At 37.6% G+C, this 20,320-nt stretch overlaps 1 protein-coding gene across 5 annotated transcripts in view; it reads left to right on the top strand.

Moving 5' to 3' along the window:
- Nucleotides 1-20,320, top strand: part of Tcf12 (transcription factor 12) — a 266,660-nt gene that overhangs the window by 79,863 nt on the left and 166,477 nt on the right. For all 5 annotated transcript variants that reach the window (XM_090358334.1, XM_090358333.1, XM_090358330.1 and 2 more), the window contains one exon: nt 13,250-13,323. In XM_090358334.1, the coding sequence (XP_090214460.1) occupies nt 13,250-13,323 (74 nt within the window). Of the gene's footprint in view, nt 1-13,249; nt 13,324-20,320 lie in introns of those variants that run through there.

Below are 20,320 nucleotides of genomic sequence, written 5' to 3'. Positions count from 1 at the left end.
CTTGATAGTTCTGCTTAGACATTGCTAAATCATTGGATCTGCACAGTGATGTTTCACTGATAGGCAGAAAGTTTTACCAGTCTTTTTTCATCTCTTGCTAAGCTAACTGCATGTATTTAAATCTTTTTATACTAACAGAAAGCTCTTATCTTCTGTCCTAGTATTTTCATTGTGTTTTGTTAGACACCTTTTATTGATTTGTGTCCAGTTTTTTTTTTAATTTTTTTTTTTTTTTTTTTTTTTTTGCCAGTCCTGGGCTTGAGCTCAGGGCCTGAGCACTGTCCTTGGACTTTCACAAGGCTAGAACTCTACCACTTGCGCCTCAGCACCACTTCCGGCTTTGTCTACATATGTGGTACCAGGAATCAAACCCGGGTCTTCGTGCATGCGAGGCAAGCACTTTAACCACTAGGCCAAACTCCTGGCCCTGATTTGTGTCCAGTTTTATTTAACCATTTCTTCTTCTGGCCCAGTATATTCTTAAGCCTATTTAATGAAATTTTCATTTCAAATATTATAATTCTGAGTTTTAAAATTCAATTTACTGCCGTTTTTCGTTATCTGCCAGTTTTTAATACTGTTTTTAGGAAGTATTTGAATAGCTATAATATTTAGGGCTGAGCACAGGGCATATATCTATAATCCTCAACAGTTTGGGATGTATAGATTGTACCACAGCTGGCAACAAGCATGGTACTCTGCCTGAAAAAGAACTATAGAGCAAAAAGTGCTGGCAGTGTTGCTCACATTACATGGTGCTTGCCTAGCAGGGTTAGGTTAGACTAGTGAGGCTTTGAGTTCAAACACAACTACCACTCTGTAATCCTCCATTCTTTCCTGCTTATTCCAGAATTAGTGTTCTTCTAAGGGTGTATTTGCATATAAACTGATGTCACATTTTAATTTCTCCACACATCTAGTAATTCTTTATTCATGTTTGATCTGCACTTCCCCATCCATTTCTGCTCATTCCAGAATTGGTGTTATTCTGGGGTTATATTTGCATATAAGCTGATGTCACATTTTTATTTCTCCACACATCTAGTAGTTCTTTATTCGTGTTTAAAAATGAGGAAGATGTACTGGAGAGGTTTTGATTTCTATTAATTTCTGTAGAGCTTTGTTTTTGTCAAACATTCATTGTGCTGATGATCTTTTAGGCTTGGATTTGTGCTTTGGTAAGACAGTTCTCCAGAAGCCCAAATTATTTTGCTAGGTCCCTCTTAATTTGTCACTTCTTTGGCATATAGCAGCTGGACTCTGTGCTTTGTTACTCCAGCCTTCCAGCTGTTGCTCCCCACTGAGTTCCTTGTATTAGCTCCCATGTTAATGTTGTTCCAGGTTCAGCCAAAGAGTCTAGAGGAAGCTAAATGTATCTTTTTGGATCTGTAGCTATGGACTTACACTTTATTTATATGCCTCCTCTTTCCCTCCCCTCGTTTCCTACAATTTCAGCCCCACAGGTGGCCCCCACTTCAGTTTTCTTGCTTTTAAACTGAAGAAGGACACTGTTTTCTGCATGTTTAGGAACAACACAGATTTCAGCTGTATCTATGGGCCAGTATTTGTTTTGTTTCCATAAGTTCTTCTCTAGTTTTTTCTTGTTAGTTTTTTGAAACTCTCTTTAAATTGTTTGTTTGTTGGAGAGATTTTATGTGTGTCAGTATTAAGGTTCAAACTCAGGACCTCTTGCTCACTCAGCTTTCTTGCTTATAGTGGGTGCTCTACTGCTTAAACCAGGCCTCCCAAACAGCTTTTTGTGGACTAAATGGACATAGCATGTTGTGGACTTTTCTTCTTGGTAGGCTTTGGATCAAAACCTTCCAGTTCTCATCTTCCTGAGCAGCTAGGATTACAGTTGTGATTTAACTACTTAAGTAGTTGTTTTTTTGTCCACTGTTAGTGATTTTTGTTTTCCAGAGGTTTAGTTCAATATCAAAGATGTGATTTTTTTTTTAAAACCTTATACTTTGAAGAGATAAGCGAATTCTAAGTGACATCTTGATATTCAGGATATTATGGTAACTTTTATGTAATGTTCTTTTCCATTCTGCTCTTATTTGTGTCTCAATATCTTTAACTAGGTCTCCCAATTTCATGTCTGGGAATGTATGAATTCCTAAATCATTGAATTCAAGATGCTGCAAATAAGCTTGTGTGAAACCTGTTTATAGCTATTTGGACCTATAAAAACTAGAGAAAAACTTTCAGATGGTTCTACTTTATTGTGATTCTGTTTTTTAAGTTCTTGAGAAAGATTTTTTTGATCATAATATTTAACATAAAAAGACATTTACTTTTTAAAGCTTTGATGGACATAGTGATGGATGGAATGAGATTGATGGGAATCTATTGCAAACATGGAAATGTAACAGTGAAATTTTCTATAACATAAGCTAATGAGAATTTAAATGTGCAGTACATTCTTTTTTTAAAAAATTTACTTTATCATTGTTTTAGCAGTGTTGTTTTAAAATTTATTGTTCCTTTACGGTGGGGTTAGCTTTACCTACAATAGGCAATAACTACATTTCCTTTGGAATATTATTATCTATTCCCTCATTCTCTCCCTCCTCTCTCCACCCATGAATTGCATAGTTTACTTTCATCAATAACTAGTGCAGCCAAGGTGTTCCACTGCTTCACCTTTTTCTAGTTCTCCTCTGATTCTGTGCCCTTTTCCCACCCTCCCACATGTGCAGGTGAATACACTGTATATAAGGTAAAGAATACAAAGTCATTAAAAAAGAAGACAAAAGTCCTTTGTTTCCTTATCTCTGGAGTTTGTTTCAGATGTATTATTTTTTATAGATATGAAGAGGTGCTTGGGCATTGCACCTTTATCATTCTCTCCTAAGACTGTCCTCTTTTGGTCTCAATATATGTGGGTATCATGAATTCTGTGTAAATTGTCATATCCCAGTGCATTTTATATCTGACATCTGCATTTCAGGGAGAACATGTGCCATTTGTCTCTTTGAGCTTGGCTTACCTCACTTAGCATGAGTTGTTGTAGTTCCGTTCTTTTTCCTGCAAATGACATTTTATTTTATTTTTTCCTAAGGATTGTTTAAAAATTCCATTGTAGATATGTACCATAATTTTTGATTCCACTTATCTATTGTGGGACATCTGGTTTGTCTTCATGTCTTGGCTGTTGTGAATACTACCACAGTGAACATGGCTATGCAGGTGTCCTTATCATTTCCTGGCTCGTGATGCTCAGAGTCGATGCCCAGGAGTGGTATGACTGGGTCTTAGGGAAGTTTTCCAGAGTGGTTGTGCTAGATTACATTCCTACTAGCCAAGCAGTAGAATTCCTTTGTCCCACATCCCCGACAGCATTTGTTATTAGATTTCAGCATGTTGGCCAGTCTAACTGGAGTAAGATACTATGGATGAAGAGCATTTCCTCATGTGTTTCTTTGCCATTCTTACCTCTTCTGAGAAGTCTCACCTTACTTAGCTCCCTTGCCCATTTAGTAATTGTATTAAGTTTAAGATGTGTTAGTTCAATACATTATTCTTAACTGTAAGTATAAAGTTGTATAGTCTAGAAATCCATTGAGTAATAGCTCTCCATTTCTTATTCCTCCTCACCCTTAGTGTCTACCATCCTATTCTGTTCTGCCAAGTGCCACACTTTTGGATACTTTCATGTAAGCAGAATCATACAATTGCCTTATCTCCCTCACACAAATGTTCTGCTGTTTCATCCATGTTGTTCTACACAGTGAATCTCCTTTTTGGGGGGGAGGGGTCATGGGGCTTGAACTCGGCCTGGGTGCTGTCCCTGAGCTCTTCAGCTCAAGGCTACCACCTTTGAGATAAGCCCTACTTCCAATTTTTTAGAGGTTAATTAGAAATAATAGTCTCAGGTCCTTTATTGCTTGGGCTGGCTTTGAATCCTGATCCTCAGTTCTCAGCGTCCTGAGTAGGTAGGATTATAGGTGAGAGTCACCATGCCCGGCTTGAATTTCCTTTTGAAAGGTCTAATATTATTTGGTTGTCTCTATAGTTCATAATTTCTCTTTATCCATGAACAGACAGATGTTTTTACTTTTGGAGGGTGTGGCATGCTGAGGATTGAACCCAAGCACTTGTGCACTTGGCTAAGCAAATGCTCTATTGCTGAGCTGCACCTCCATCCTTTGATTCCTCCTGTTGCAGTATATATGTAGGAGTCCAGGTATCTTTTTAAAATTGTTTTGATGGTGTTGAACCATTTTTAATAGTTCCATTTTAAGACCAATTTTCTCCAGCAGAAGACCTGGTAAGGAGATAGAATGAGAAAGCTTAAAAGTTAAATCAGCAAACCTTTTGAGAGGCCAGTGTCAGACTGTAGAATGGGGGTGGGCAAAATAAAGCCCTTTGGCTGATTGCTTATTTTCCTAAATAAAATTAATTTGCTCACAGCTGTATCTGTTTGTTTACGTATCGCCTGTGGCTGCTTTTGTGCTACACTTAGAGGAGTTGAGGGACCATTGGAGAGCAGTTGGCTCTCAGTCACCTAAAGTATTTTGCTATTTGGCTGTTTATTGCAAAAGTTTGCTGACCTTTGCTATAGAGACCTAAGACAGTGCCGCTAGCAACCTTAAAAAATTCAGTTTTAACCTCTGAACAAATGTTTGCCGAGAGCCTGCTGCGTGCCTAGCATTCAGGTTTGTGGTATGGCATGGAAGAACTAGATAGCAAGAGATCAATTAATGTGTAAATGCCTGGGAATGAAAGTGATGGGCGTAAAATTTTCTTCTGTCAGTATAGAAAGAAATGAGTGGTAGATCAGAGGGCTTAGAGGACGAGTTTTTTCTTTTTTAATAAAGGAAAAATATGAAAGGAAAATTTTATGGAGTTCCTCTGGAGAGCAGAGTGTGTTGCCATTATAGGAATTAATGGTCTAAGACTTGAACGCAGGGAGTACATGGGCCTCATTACAGGAAATGAATAGAATTGTTTGTGGAATTAAGTTAAGAATAGTAATTGCTCACACAGCTGTTTTTAAATAGCAAATTGTGTTAGGTAATCAGCAAAAATCCACTAAAATGTACTTGATAGTTATGCAGAAACTGCTTTATTGGTACTGACTTATGATCCTAATGGGGACTATTAAAAACAAAGTAAAAACCTTCGTTTGCAGTTTTCACATTGGTACAGTACTGTATGTTTTATGTTAAATGTGGAAATGAAATTGTGATGCTTTCATCTTCCTTTTCTAACCACCAAACCCAAATACAATTGCCTTGTTCAAGGAGAGCAGCAGCATGAACTTTATGAGCCCACAGAGCAATGAGGTGTGTGTTCACTGAATGAGGAGTATCTGTCTGATTGCTGTGCCTGCCCTACTAGACAGAAGTGGAATGCTTTATTGTATTGTTGGGTTTAAGACCACTAATTGCTTTGATTTTGTTCTGTGTCTTGTCTAAGTGAACCTCCATTCTTTCTTTTGAATGTGGATGTGGATATTCTTACGACTCCATTTTAATTTGTTAGGTGGCTTTTGAGAGAGGGGGGTGGGGAGAGAGAGAGAGAGATGCTAGCTTCTCCAGGGATGTTAAAATACTTCATTAACTTCTCACAGACTATTTAGAGTTAAAATTGTAGCACTTCACGTAAAATGTGGAAATCTTTCGACCTTATAGGTCTATTTACCTTATGGGTCTATTTACTGCCTTCTTTTATGCTGTAGTTGTAATTCCTATGAGAGACTTACTTTTCCTGTATGTTTTAAAGATCTTTAAAGTCTATTTACTGTATCCATGTTTTTTGTTTTCCCAGATCCAAGTTTCTTTCTTATAACTTTTCCTTTAGCCTAAAGATCTTAGTATTTCTGGTACCAAAGTTATGTTGAGACTGAATTCTTAATTTGCATTTACTTGAAAATGTTATTTTAACTTCCTTCTTGAAGGTATTTTTGCTAGGCATGGAATTCTTGAGTGTATCTCCCTCCCCCTCCCCCATCTCACCTCCAAGTACTTTAAGGATACTTCTCCACATCTGCTAGCCTCCATAGTTTCTGAAAACAAGCTTGTAGTAATTTGGGTTGTTCCTCTATGTAATAGATTTTTTTCTTTAATTTTGGTTGTCAGCAGCTTGATTATGATGTGGCTATCATAATCATGTACATTTATCCCAAGTGGATTCTTTATTAGATAAATTTATGCATCTCACATTTGTGAATTTTTTTGGTGTGGAGGGGTCACTAAGTATGTTTTTCTATCCTCTTCCCTTTGTTCTCTTTCATGTGATTCGAAGTGGGGGTAGGTGTCACTTGTACAACATTGTAGTAGACTCAATTAGATTTGGAATGAGCTGGAGAGCCATTGGTAGATATTTAGTGCAGATTGATTTAATCTTATTTTATTTTTTAAAAGTCACTCTAGTTCCTGTGAAGAGTATACGAGGGATTAGAAAAAAGGATCTCCTTTAGGAGCCTGGATTAATATCCAGGCCAGAGGTGATTTGATAATATTAACCATTTGGCATAGTTGAACTTTAGAAATGTGTACAAAGCAAATTTGGTGCAGCTGGAAAGGTAATTTGTTTTGACAAGATGCACTCAATTTTGAAGAAGGGCATCAAATACTATTTTTACAGAATTGGTTTATTCTCTTTGGAAGAAAGTAGGCATTGGTAGTGAGATGCAGAACAATATTCAGTTGCTTCTCAGATGCAGTGAAGGGTTCTTCTTTGTCCCCCAAAACTTAACTGCTAGGTTGGTGGAGAGGAGAGGTAAACAGAGAGGAAGAGGGTGCATTTACTCATAATGGAATATCACTTCCTCCAGAACAATTTCTACCAGATGGTTGGTGGTTGGGAAAGTACTAACTCCAATTCCTGTACTTTAGTCAGTCTCTTGATTTGTCTTTTTTTTTTTTTTTTTTTGTCAGTGTGGGGCTTGACTTCTGGGCCTGGACACTGTCCTGAGCTCTTCAGGTCAAGGTTGCTGCCCTACACCTTGAGCCACAGCACCACTTCTAGTTTTCTAGTGGTTAATTGGAGAGTCTTGTGGATTTTAGTGCCCAAGCTGGCTTTGAATCATGATCCTCAGATCTCAGCTTCCTGAGTAGTCACGGTGCCCCGTGAGTTATTTTCTTAATGAAATGGGCCATTGTTGAGTACTTAGGCACTGAAAGACTTTAGAAAATCATCTATATTTGTAAATTTTTATGCCAAACAACATGCTAGGCAAGCACTCTACCTCTAGGCCACACTCCCAGCCCTACTGGCTTATTTTCTTTTGTTGTGTTACTTTGTTTTGTTAAAGAACTAGAGTTTGAGGGCCGGGAGTTTGGCCTAGTGGTTAAAGTGCTTGCCTAGCATGCACGAAGACCCGGGTTCGATTCCTCGGTACCACATACATAGAAAAAAGCCGGAAGTGGTGCTGAGGCTCAAGTGGTAGAGCTCTAGCCTTGAGAAAGTCCAAGGACAGTGCTCAGGCCCGGAGCTCAAGCCCAGGATGGCAAAAAAAAAAAAAAAAAAAGAACTAGAGTTTGAAATCAGGATTTTCTACTTGCTGAACTTGATTCCGCTTACTTGTTCAGCAGGCTCTCTGTCATTTGAGAACTCCCTCTAACTCTAGTTTTTGCTGGTTATTTTGGAGACAAGGCTCTCAAAAGGGCTTTTCTTCCTGGGCTGGCCTCAAACTGCAGTGGTCTAGGTATTAGCCTTGTGACTGCCTAGGATTATAGGCTAGAGCCACCAGCTGTTCCGTTTTAAAAGTAGACTTTTATTTGATAATCCACTGTAAGAAGCTCATATTAGTTAAAAAACAAAACATGGAGCTTATAAACAGTGTTACATATTTCACACAAGGCAGCTTATCTCCGCGATTACCTCTGGATATTACTATTTCTCTAGCTTCTTTTCTATTAATGAGTAACATAGTAAAGGCAAACTTGTTATTATATTCTAATTGATCTTGAATCACAGTGAATTTCTGGAAAAACTGATTTGTTATACATACTTTATAGGTATCTAAGATCTGATAAATGCAATGAGAAGTGCTGGTGGTGGTAGGTTTTTAGATGAATATTAATTTACAATTGATTGCAGCCTTTTTTGAGTCTCATCTAAAAGAATATCATTATTCCACAAATAAAATAAAGAAACTACTGAAGACAGACACATTCATTGCTTTAGTTATTTAATATTGTTTTTCCCAATCAGATTTCTTTCACCAAATTATTTATTGAATCCCGCTGTATGGCAGATGGCAATCCTGCGGAGTGTATTATTTTTCTTTTATTTGTAACTGTGTTGGGATTTGATATTTCTGGAGTACATTTTACTTGGTAGAATAAGAATTTGGTTTCAGTGCTAGAAGGGCTGAGTGTGAGAGGGGGGGGAGGGAGAGAGGGCATGTATGCAGCCTCCTCGGCTCCCTTTTCCACAGGGGAGTTTCATGTATGATACCTCTGCAGTATAACTGTGTTGTTTGCTTTCTCATTCTCTCTGCTGTGGGGATAACTTAATTGCTGCTCTCCTGGCTCTGTTATTTGTATCTCCTTTTTTTCTTCCTTTCATTATTTCAGCTTGTGAGACTAGACTCTTACCTCAAGTATTTTCCCAATTCCAGCGCTACTTCCTAGTTTACCCTAGTCTTACTTCAGAGTGGCAGGGTTTTTGATGCTAGGTCTGGTGGTAGTAGCAAGTGGTGGGAAAGAAGTTAGTTTGCACTGTTCACAGCTTTGCATTTGAGTCATCCTTCCAACTCAGGCAGATGTAATGTGAACATCACCACATCTCAAGGTTAATCAGTTTTGCTTGCAGGTCTTATTTGTGGGGACAAAATATTTGTTTTCAGATTGTGCTAATGGACAAAATTCCCCTCCAAAATATTTTTTTTTCAGATTTTGCTAATGGACAAAATTCTAAAAAAGCTTATAATAGCTGTGCTTATTTGATAAAGTGAAAGGAGTGGAATAGAAGCTGTAAGGTAGTTTTAGAATGGAGTTTAGAGGGCACTTCCGTCCATTGGCATGAATACAGAATCAGGTAGACTACATCTGTTTGTCATGGAAAGGGAATAAGGCACATAATGGACTTGGCCAAGAAGTTCACCTTCAAGGGTCAGCCTGGCTGGAAGTGTGGCCTAATGGTAGAGTGCTTGCCTAGCATGCACAAAGCCCTGTGTTTGATTCCTTGGTACCATATACACAGAAAAAGCCAGAATTGGCACTGTTGTTCAAGTGGTAGAGCTCTAGACTTGAGAGAGCCCAAGGACAGTGCCCAGGACCTGAGTTCAAGCCCTACGCCTGGCAAAAAAAAAAAAAAAAAAGAGAGAGAAAAAAAAAGTCAATCTTGAAGATATGGCTTCATCTTTTATTCCTTCTCCAAGAGAAGAAAAAAGTTCTTTCCAGGGGTGGGGGGGAGGGAAATGGGGACCAAGCATGTGAAAGAGTATCAATGTATGTGAATTAATGCACCTTCTATCTGGCAAATATCATGTAACCCTTTTATTAATTACAATAAAAAATATCAAAAAAAAGGTTCTTTCCTAGGGATGTGCTTGTATGTGTGGTAATTTCTGGTTTACTTTTAGTTATTAAATATTTTTGTGGAAGGCTGTTTACTTTCATCAGATTCATAAACCATTGTTTTTTTTTTAGTTATTTAAAAGCAAGGTCTAAAGTTTAACATTGATTAATTGGAAAATATTAAATCAAAATAGCTTGCTTTTTAAAACGCCAAATCAAATGAAAATTACATCTGGGTGCCAGGAGCATGGCCTAGTTGTAGAGTGCTTGTCAGCATACATGAAGCCCTGGGTTTGATTCCTTGGTATCACGTACACAGAAAAGCCAGACATGGTGCTGTGGCTTAAGTGGTAGAGTGCAGGCCTTGAGAAAGCCCAAGGACAGTCCTCAGTCCCTGAGCTCAAGCTCCAGGGCTGCCCCCCCAAATATATATATATATGTATATATATATATATATGATTTTATATAACTGCTCTTATGCAGTAAAGAAAGATACAAAGCAGTTCTGTATATAAAAGATTTAAAAATGAAAGCATTTATGTTTTTTGTTGTGAGCTGAATTGTTGATTACCCTTTTTATCTACTAACTAGAAGTATAGTAATTTATTAAAGTGAAGCAAAACAAAAAATTGTTCATTAGGTAATTACTAAGATTTTTCTTATCTGTCTTTTAGATCTGTGAATTAAGGAGTTTAACTTTTCTAAAATTGATAAATTGACATATATGTGCTAGAAATGGAGGTGAAAGGAAGTATGTGAGAATCATTTATTTTCAGGGATGTCTAAGCAGGACACTCCATCATTCTATTGGAATGTTTGTGTGTTTTCTTTGTTTTCAGAGTTTGATCAAGTTTATATTTTGGTTTAGCCTATTACTTTCTCCTTGCTTTGATCTTGGCTGAAACTTTGAAAGAATTTTTATTCCTGTTATATTTCTGTGTTTGTGTAGCCATTGTCTTTAGCAAAAGCAAGTCTTTGATACAAAACTATGACTCTGTCCATTGTCAGTGCCAGCCACGACCATTTACTTGGTCTGGATATGTTAACAATAAAGCTACAGAGCTCAGAGTTTGAACCTAGCCAGATCCTTGTGATTCTATAGAATCCTTTTGGCCTCGTGCCACATCTAACAGCAGTGGCATTGGTGGTTAGCTGGTTGTCAGTTATCTAATTATCATTTTGTCTAATTAGTCTTTACTTTCCTTCATAAATGAAGGAACAAAGAATCACTGGATGAAAATTGAGTATGTGGTATTAGTTGACTAAGAGGTTACCTGTAGTTAGTATCATCTCTCCTTTTAATTTGGAAGACATCTCAGATATGTTAAAGATTGAGTTATTAAGCGAATAAATTATTTATCATTTTCATTAGGACAAGATCAAATTGGTATTATAAATTCAGTAATTATGAATTCAGTTATTAGTCAGTTAATTGCCTGTACCAGTGTTTGAACTCAAAGTCTTATGCTTGTTTGGCTGGTGCTTACCGATGTGGACCACACTTGGATTAACAGTAGTCTTTGTCTTTGGTTGAATGTCTATTGTATCTTCTACAGTAAAAAACATGGTTTAGAAAAATAGCTAACAGGGAACTTGTGATATTGGAGAGGTGATCACATTGTTTTTACACACTTCCCACACTTTCCATTAAAGATCTCTCTAACAGGCCTTTAGTAAGAACTTGTCCAAGAGTGAACAAAATTTTGCATATCTTTTGTAAATAAACTCTGCTTACAGAGCTGGTAGAATATTATGTGTAAAGTAGATCTCCTGTGCTGGGAGTTTGGCCTAATGGTAGAGTGCTTGCCTAGCATGCATGAAGGACCTGGGTTTGATTCCTTGGTACCACATACATAGGAAAGGCCAGAAGTAGTGCTGTGGCTCAAGTGGTAGAGCTTTAGCCTTGAGAAAGCCCAAGGACAGTGCTCATGCCCTGAGCTCAAGCCCAGGACTGGGGGGGAGTATATCTCCTGAGAGAGAGAGAGAGAGAGAGAGAGAGAGAGAGAGAGAGAGAGAGAGAGAGAGAGAGAGAGAGTGTGTGTGTGTGTGTGTGTGTGTGTGTGTGTGTGTGTGTGTGAGATACTATTTTTCCCCTACACAGGCATACCTATGGCAAATTGAATATGTTAGGCTCAGTATGATTAGCAATAGCTAATAATAAAATAGAACATTTATAACAGTACTGTAATAAAGAACATTTAAATTTTATTCATTTATTTGTAGAGTATTCCGTTAGACATTTTTCAGGTTGCAGTTGACTAGGGTTGAGTGAAACCACAAAGACAGACTATTAAGTACCATCTGTCTTATTAGTTATTTAAAATAAAGAAAAAAACAATTAACATGTATTTTAACTGGATATTTCCTTTCCCAACTTTTTGTTTGTTTGTTTTTGTCACCCATTCATTCAGTTGGCAATTCTGTCCTATTACAGAGCCTTGGAAATCATGGCAAGTTACTGAAAGTTGGTGGCATTTTATTTTGCACACATCACATTCTCACTAAATCACAGAGTGCTTCTAAAAATATTCCGAAGGAATTCTAAACTTAGCAGGGTGGTGTAATTCTAATGTCTAGGTTTTCTCATGTACAAATGAAGCAAAGCCTATAGAAGTTTAAAAGGGATGAGATAAACATGCTCTCCTAGGGATCATGGGTGGAAAAGACTGGAGTCTTCATAGAAAAGGTAGAAAAAAAAAAATGGAACAGAACCAGAAAATGTAAAATGTCTGGATTGTGAGAACTCCAACCCTTCCCACCCAACTTTCAAAAGGTATATTAAAGTACACAGTGAAGTGCTTTGTTGGTGGTGATTAATAATCTTTACTTTGTTTCCTCCCTTTGCAACCTTTGTAAGAATAACACTGAGATGTCATTTGTTTTTAAGTAAATTGAATGGGTTGTTTAACTTTTCTTTTAATGGAACTAAGTTCTTCATGTGGATAGCATTAAACTAAATAAAGTTTGAGGTTCATTGACTCATTAAAACTTAGCAGTGGGCCTGATGCCAGTGTCTCATACCTGTAATTCTAGTTACTCAAGAGGCTGAGATCTGAGGATCATAGTTCAAAGCCAGCCAGGGCATGAAAGTCCATGCTTGTGAGACTCTTACCTCCAGTTAACATCCAGAAAACTGGAAGTGGTACTGTGGCTCAAGTGGTAGAGCAGTAGCCTTTAGTTGAAGAGCTCATTGACAGTGCCCAGGCCCAGCCCATGACCACCACCACCACCAACAAAAAAGGCAAAAAAGCAATGGGTGTTGGGTATTGGTTGGCTCACGCTTGTAATCCTAGCTACTCAGGAAGCTGAGCTCGAAAGATTATGGCATGAATTCTGCTCAGGAAGAAAAATCCCCTCAAACTCTTATTTCCCATTAACCACTCAAAAATTGCAAGTGGAACTCTGGTTCATAGCAGTAGAGTGCTAGCCTTGAGCAAAAGAACTCAGGGACAATCCAGGCCTTGAGTTCAAGTCCCTCATCCAACAACAACAACAAAAAGCAGTGGATAGGAAAACAGATGGAAGTACCTAGATACTCTAAAATCTCCAAATAAATATTTCAGTTCTGAAATTTGATGATATACATATGTGCTTGTGGAATCCTATAAGATACTGTAGACTAACTTATTTTATATGGATTTCTGAGGCAACTGATAGTAATTGAGTCCTGTAAAGGTATGATTTTCCGAATTGTATTCTCTGTCATACCATATCAAAAGCATCCACCAAAATGTCTTGGTAAGATTTTCGTCATCATTCTCTTCTCTCCTTAGGTATGGATGAACGTGGAGGTGCCACAACTTGGGGAACAAGTGGTCAACCAAGCCCCTCCTATGATTCATCTAGAGTAAGTTTTCTTTTCAATTCTTACTTTGAATTGTAAGATATTTTGCCCTATTGTGTACTTCCTTTCACTGTTTCTGAAGAGAAATGAAAAGTAACCTATTTCTATGAAAATATGATGAACCACCCTTTACATTCATAGTAGATTTAATTCTTTTATGAAAGAATTATTGTACTTCGGAAATTTATTATGTTTACTACATTTAAAGAAAAAAAATCTTACGTTTTCCCCTGGACTTGCTAAAGCACTTCTCTAAAACTGGAAGAATCAGTGTTCCTCACCCAGAGAATATGTAATGTTCTTTTCATATTTTCATAGTACATTTCTCTGTGATTTGTTCATTTGTTTTGAGAGATGGCAGTGGCTTTCAGTGGACCACTGTCAGCCTCTCCACTCCTAATTGTGCCTCAGTAGTCTGTCAGCTATGTATATTAGGAAATCTATAGTCATATCTCTTGAAATCATGTCCACGTGGACATAGGAGATGATATTACTTGGTTCATAATTAGTCGAAAATAATACTAAGTTAATATTCTACACACTGAGACATTTAAAGGTATGGTCCTTTTCTGTGAAACAAACAAATTTGCTGGGTGCTGCTGGCTTATACCTGTAACTCTAGCTATTCAGGAGGCTGAGATCTGAGGATAGCTATGAAAAGCCAGCTGGGGGAAGGAAAGTCTATGAGATTCTTATCTCCAATTAATCACCAAAAAACCAGAAGTAGAACTGTGGCCCAAAGTGGTAGAGCACTAGCGTTGAGCACAAAAGCTCAGAAACAGCACCCAAGCCCTGAGTTCAGACCTCACAACCTACGATGACATCGACATCATCATCATCATCATCATCATCATCATCATCATCATCATCATCATCCCAGCCAGGTGGCAATGGCTCATGCCTATAATCCTACTTAGTTAGGAGGCTGAGATTTGAAGATTGTGGTTTGAAGCCAGCCCAGGCAGGAGAGTTTATGTGACTATTATTCCAATTAACTGCCAAAGAGCTGGAAGTGAATCTGTGGCTCAGGTGGTAGGACGACAAAGCAAAGAAGCCCAGAGACAGTGCCCAGGGCGTAGGCCCTGAGTACTGAAAACAAATTCTCAAAGACTTTTCCAAAAATGAGACTTGGAAATGAAATATTATTAGATGAAAGATTTAAACGGAAATCAAACGTATCTAAGACTCATTTGTACAATGGTGAGGTTAAGGAATGCTTTTCCAAAAAGAGTATATTTTAAAGTAATAATGAAACATTTCTTGTTCCTCTCAAAATTAACTAAAGAAGACAAATAAACATAGAATTTATGGGTGCATAAAATGTAGAAACTAAATATATGATGTAGCTCTTGGTCTTTATACATTCTTTTATATTGGAAAATGCTGTCTGTATATCACACAGTACTTCTTAGAGAAGAAATCTTTTAGCTGGGTTCTAGTGGCTCATGCCTACAACCCTAGCTACTTCAGGAGACTGAGATCTGAGGATCATGGTTCAAAGTCAGCCTGGGCATGAAAGTCCATGAGACTCTTATCTCCAATTAACCACAGAAAACTGGAAGAGGTGCTGTGGCTCAAAGGGTAGGGCAGTTGCCTTGAGCTGAAGAGCTCACTGAGTTCAAGCCTCACGTCCAAAGAGGCGGAGGATCTTTTGGTGGGACTTGGCTATACCACTTGTTTAATTTATTTTGATTTATTTTAGGAAACAAAGAGAATCTGGCATTTAAAAAAAAAAATAGAGGCCAAAAGTTAGGCCTAGTGGTAGAGTGCTTGCCTAGCATGCATGAAGACCTGGGTTTGATTCCTCAGTACCACATACATAGAAGAAAGCTAGAAGTGGTGCTGTGGCTCAACTGGTAGAGTTCTAGCCTTGAGAAAGCTCAAGGACAGTGTTCGGCCCTGAGCTCAAGCCCAGGACTGGCAAAAAAAAAAAAAAAATTAAAAAATTGGAGGAGCTGGGCCACAGCAGCTCATACCTATAATCCTAGCTACTCAGAAAGCTGAGATCTGAGGATCATATCTCAAAGCCAGCCTAGGCAGAAAAGCCCATGAGACTCCTATCACCAATAAAGTACGTAGAAAAAGCCAGAGTTGCATTGTGGCTCAAAGTGGCAGAGGGAGAGCAGTGTAATTCAGTGGTAGAATTCTTAAGTGAATCCCAGCCTTGAGCACAAAGAGGCTCAGGGACAGTACCCAGCCCCTGAGTTCAAGCCCCAGGAGTGGTTAAAAAGAAAAAAATTACAGGCAAATTATAGGTCGTTAACATGGGGCTAATATAAGGCTCTCTTTTGTGAATCAGTGGCCAAGAGATCTATGTGGTAAAGAATTTTATGCTTTAGATTTTGGTGTCAAATTTAGATGTACCATTTTATCTTTGGTATATTTGAACTTGATGTAAGACTTTTTTAATACCTTTAAAATAGTTTCTGGTTCTTTGAATAATACTATGAATGAGAGAGGTTTTCTACTTAGATTCTGGAAGTAGCAGTTCTGTATCTAAGGAATTAACAACATGCTGTTTATTAATATTATAGTTTTCTGTTGCACAGGCTTGGGTTCCTTTGCAGTAAAAACATATTTCTTAAGAATACATTTAGTAGTGGTGCCTTTGTGTTTCATGTTTACTTCCCTTTTGAATTTTTTTTTCCTACCTGAGTACTACATGGGCTTTTAGGAGAAAGGGGCATATAGTAACATACATCAACACCAGTAATTCATGATCTTGAAATTGTTTACCTCCAGAGACAATTTCTTTTCTTCCTGTTATTTGATCCCCAGGTCTGGTGTGTCATGTTTTCATTTACTGTTAGTTAATTGTTTTGGGTATAGATTGTGTAGTGAAAAGTTACATTTGTTCTATAGTAAACTAGTTTTCCATTAAAACAGCAACAACAACAACAAACAGTAGGCTAAATCCCCAGTTCTTTTCCCTTAACTTTGAACCACATAAACATTGCTACCTGTCTATTGAGAGTTTCAGTAAAGTGAGGATTAAGTTCTGTCCTTCCTCGTTTTTTCTTTCTATTAAAGAATTTCCCTAATTTCTTTTCTGTATCCTAGTGACAATTGGAATCTAAGATGGGTTAGTGAACCAGCTAAGAAATAACTTTGTTGTTAGGTAATTTTGTTTTTAAACTAAAAGTCAAGTCAGCTGGGCACAGTGGATCTCGCCTGTGATCTGGGGATCGTGGTTCAAAGCCAATCCAGGCAATACAAAAGACAAGAAACTCTTATTTCCAATTAATCACTAGAAAACAGGAAGTGGGACGGTGGCTCAAGGGTAGGACGATATCCTTGAGCTTAGGGACAGTGCCTAGGTCAGAGTTCAAGCCCTATGATCATCCCCCCCCCCAAAAAAAAAATCCAGTCAACCTTTTTCCTTTTAATTCCTTTCATCCAGGAAGACATTTGTGGTTAGCTTCAAATCCTTCTTTCTAGGAAGATTATCAGTTTTATAGGGTTTCATGTCTGTAAATATTGCATACAATCTTAGTCAATTTTTATAATTGTAAGCATATATGATTATGGTCTTATTAATAAGAATATTTGAAGCCAGGTACTGGTGATTCACACTTAAAATCCCATTTACTCAGGAGGCTGAGGTCTGAATATTGAGGTTCTAAGTCAGCCCAGGTAGGAAAGTCCATGAGACTCTTATTGCCTATAAACTACTTGAAAATATCTGAAAATGGAGCCGTAGCTTGAGTGGTAGTGTGGCAAGAATGCTATCCTTGAGCAAAAAGAAACTCAGAGATAGTCCCAGGCCCTGAGTTTGAGTTAGGATTGGCACACATACACAGAAATACCATTTAGTGAAAGCATGTATTCGTCTTGGATAGAAACACACATATACATAGATATGTTCAAATATGCTGCACTTTAACAGATGAAAATTATTTGCTGATTTGAACTTTTTTTCTTTTAGAATTAAAAAGAATATAAATAAAATCAATTCCCTTTCCTTTTAGTTATCTATTTTATTTTATTTTGTTCCTTCTTGCCAAATGTTGCTATAATGGTTTTTGTCTTTGTATAATACAGCACTTTATACATATGGGTGTATTTGCTAAATATAATCTGAGAAATAATCATTAGATATATTAGGTTAGTTTCAGAATTTGAGGGAATAAAAAAATTGATACAAGATTATGAGGCTTAAACTAACTGGTAGTGCTATTAATTTTAATAAGACTTCTGTGCCTGCAAATTTGTTCTGATCGATGAGAATTGTACTTAGCAAAGCATTTTACTTAATACTATAGACTTTGGGCCAGAAGTGGTGGTACTTGGGAGGTGGAGATAAAAAGATAACTGGTTAGGGCCAGCCCTTGGAAAGAAGCTTGAGATCCTATGTGAGAAAAGAAGAGAAACAAGGTGTGGTTCAATTATCAAACAGGTTGCATAGCTGATTTCCCCAGTATTAAAAAACTGAAAAAAGTGATGGCCTTTGGAAACGGTCCATGTAATGTTATTTACTTAACATGTTTGAGTTTCTGGGTTCTTGTCTCTAAAATTATGGTAATTGTTTTGCATACTATTTTGAGTTGTAATGAAGATGAAATATAACAATATTTACGAAGTGTGTAATTTATTAATATACCAAATGAAAGCTGCTTTTATTACATTATCCCCACTTAGCTAATAATACCCATATTGATGGTTATATTTTCTGGTTTAATTGTATTTCTGAGATGTCTGAATTTTTGAATCTGTGCATATTTCACATATATATATACGCACACACACGCGCGTGCGTGCGAGTTTGTGTGCATGGGCACGTGTGTGTGCGGTCATATTGTCTTGGTTTCCTTGTCCTCTTGAACTGTCTTACCTCACCTAGGCCAAGCTCTGAAGAGAAGCATCTGAGGTTGGGGCTCACAGAGATTAGAGAAGTTTTCCTGTTGACACTCTTTTTGTAAGAGACAGCGATTTTACTCCTTTGTTTAAAAGGTAAAAATGAGTTTGTTAGTAGGAAAGTGGTTGGCAGGATTACATTTAGTAGTGACCTCAGTTGGCTTTTTTTTTTTTTTTTTTTGGCCAGTCTTGGGGCTTGAACTAGGGTCTGGGCAACTGTCCTTTCTCAAGGCTAGAACTGTTACCACTTGAGCCACACCACCACTTCCAGCCTTTTCTGTGTATGTGGTACTGAGAAATTGAACCTGGGCCTTTGTGCATGCTAGACGAGTGCTGTATCATTAGGCCAAACTCCCAGCCTCACAGTTGGCATTTTAATCATGAGCATTTTCCAGATTCTACGTGACCACTGTGGTTCTTGTTTTTTTAAACAACCACCCTTCACTTTGTAGGCTAGGCACTTGGATTTTTTTTTCCATTATGTTATTTTTTTTCCTTTTCACAGGAATGTTTTGCAGAATGAAATAGTTGTTTGCCTTTGCAGTGTCAGAATTTTCAAAGCTGAGTCGTATGTTAGTTATCATTTACATCTAGCCCTTTTATTTTATAGGTGAGGAAACAGACCAGAGAGTGGGATTTGACCAAATTCTGCTTTGTGTTATCTGAACAAAATAAATACACATGAGATTTGGCTAGATTGTGGGACTAATCTTTCACTGGCCTGGAAGTCACATGCTTTGAATCTTGTTTTAGTATTTCCCAACTCAAAGAACTGCTCTAAATTTTTCTGTCATATTCTGGAGAAAACAAGACGATGTACATCTAGTGAAAGGATGGCAGGAGATTGTCAAATTTCTCCAGAAAGTATAGTGAATTATGAGTGGAAATAGAGAAGAAATTGAAGGGTTATTATTAAATCAATTTAGCTAATAGATGGACTGCCAGTGTGACACTTTAAATCCTTTGTTTGTGGCCCCAAGCGAGATATTTCTCTTTATCTCAAAATTAATTTTTTCTTCCATGGAAAAAAATGGAGTGAGTACTAATAATGATTTCAGTGAAGTTGCGAACCTAAGCCTATTGTGAAGACGTGAAAAGCAGTTAAGTGGAGATGAGCTTTCTTCTGCTGTCTATGACTCAGCACAAAGTAATTTCAGAGACTTTTTATTAAGAGAAGGGAGTAGATCTGTGGTCTTTCCTTGTAAAACTTGCTAAGACTTGTGCTACCCTTAGCAACACAGGAATCTTTTTCAGAGAAATTTGATCGAGAACTGACATACTGAATCTTAGAGAAAATGAAAAATGTAAGGGCATAAGGATTTTGAAGTTGTTCTAGGTTTCTGAATTTCATACACAAAGCCACAGCAGAGTACTTCAGTTAAGGGAAACACAAATAAAGTTCACCAGAAGTGAGAATGTAGTTTTCAGAGTCTGTAGAGAGTAAAATAAGCTGATACGGTTATCTGGATGAGACTCCATCATTTCTCTTGTGACTTCTAGATCATTTCTGTCAGATGAGGCTAAAGAGAACTTTAATTTTGCTTAGAGCTCTTTGCATTCTTAGTGGGTATTCAGTATCTTTTCATTCATTAAGCTTGGCTAAGAGCTACTCCATAATAATTTGTAGATAGTGAGTTTGATAAGGGATGAGAAAGCCTTGGTATCTGTCATGTCCTCTATGTATACAAAATCCAAAGAGGTCATTTTGACCTCAAGAAGAGTTATACTAGCTAGGGTTTTGATGGCTGAGTTACGTTTAATAGCAGAATGGGACTCTCTAGAGCAGACAGAACTTGTTTTTCTTTCTTTTGGAAACAGAGCGGTATACAATAACCATTTCTAGTTAATTTCTCTGCTTCTAAACAATCTTTGGTTTCCAGTTTTATTATTCAAAGACTGGGAAATTCATTCAGCTCCTGAAATGTCAAAAGGTAAATCAGTGTGTTAAAGAGTTGATAACATGTTTAGGAATGTGTGTGTGAACGAGAGGCGAGAGAGAGAGAGAGAGAGAGGGGGGGGGGGGAGGGAGGGAGGGAGATTATCAGTTAGTTATATTCAAGGACAGCAGTAGAGGGCCAGGAGTTTGGCCTAGTGGTTGAGTTCTTGCCTTGCATGCACAAAGGCCCGCATTCAATTCCTCAGTACC

This window comes from Megascapheus bottae, chromosome 25 (assembly GCF_031878675.1).
Source record: "Megascapheus bottae isolate mThoBot1 chromosome 25, mThoBot2.hap1, whole genome shotgun sequence".
In the NCBI taxonomy this organism is placed as follows: domain Eukaryota; kingdom Metazoa; phylum Chordata; class Mammalia; order Rodentia; family Geomyidae; genus Megascapheus; species Megascapheus bottae.
Note: the sequence above shows the minus strand (reverse complement) of the source record. Positions and strands in the feature narration are given on the sequence as shown.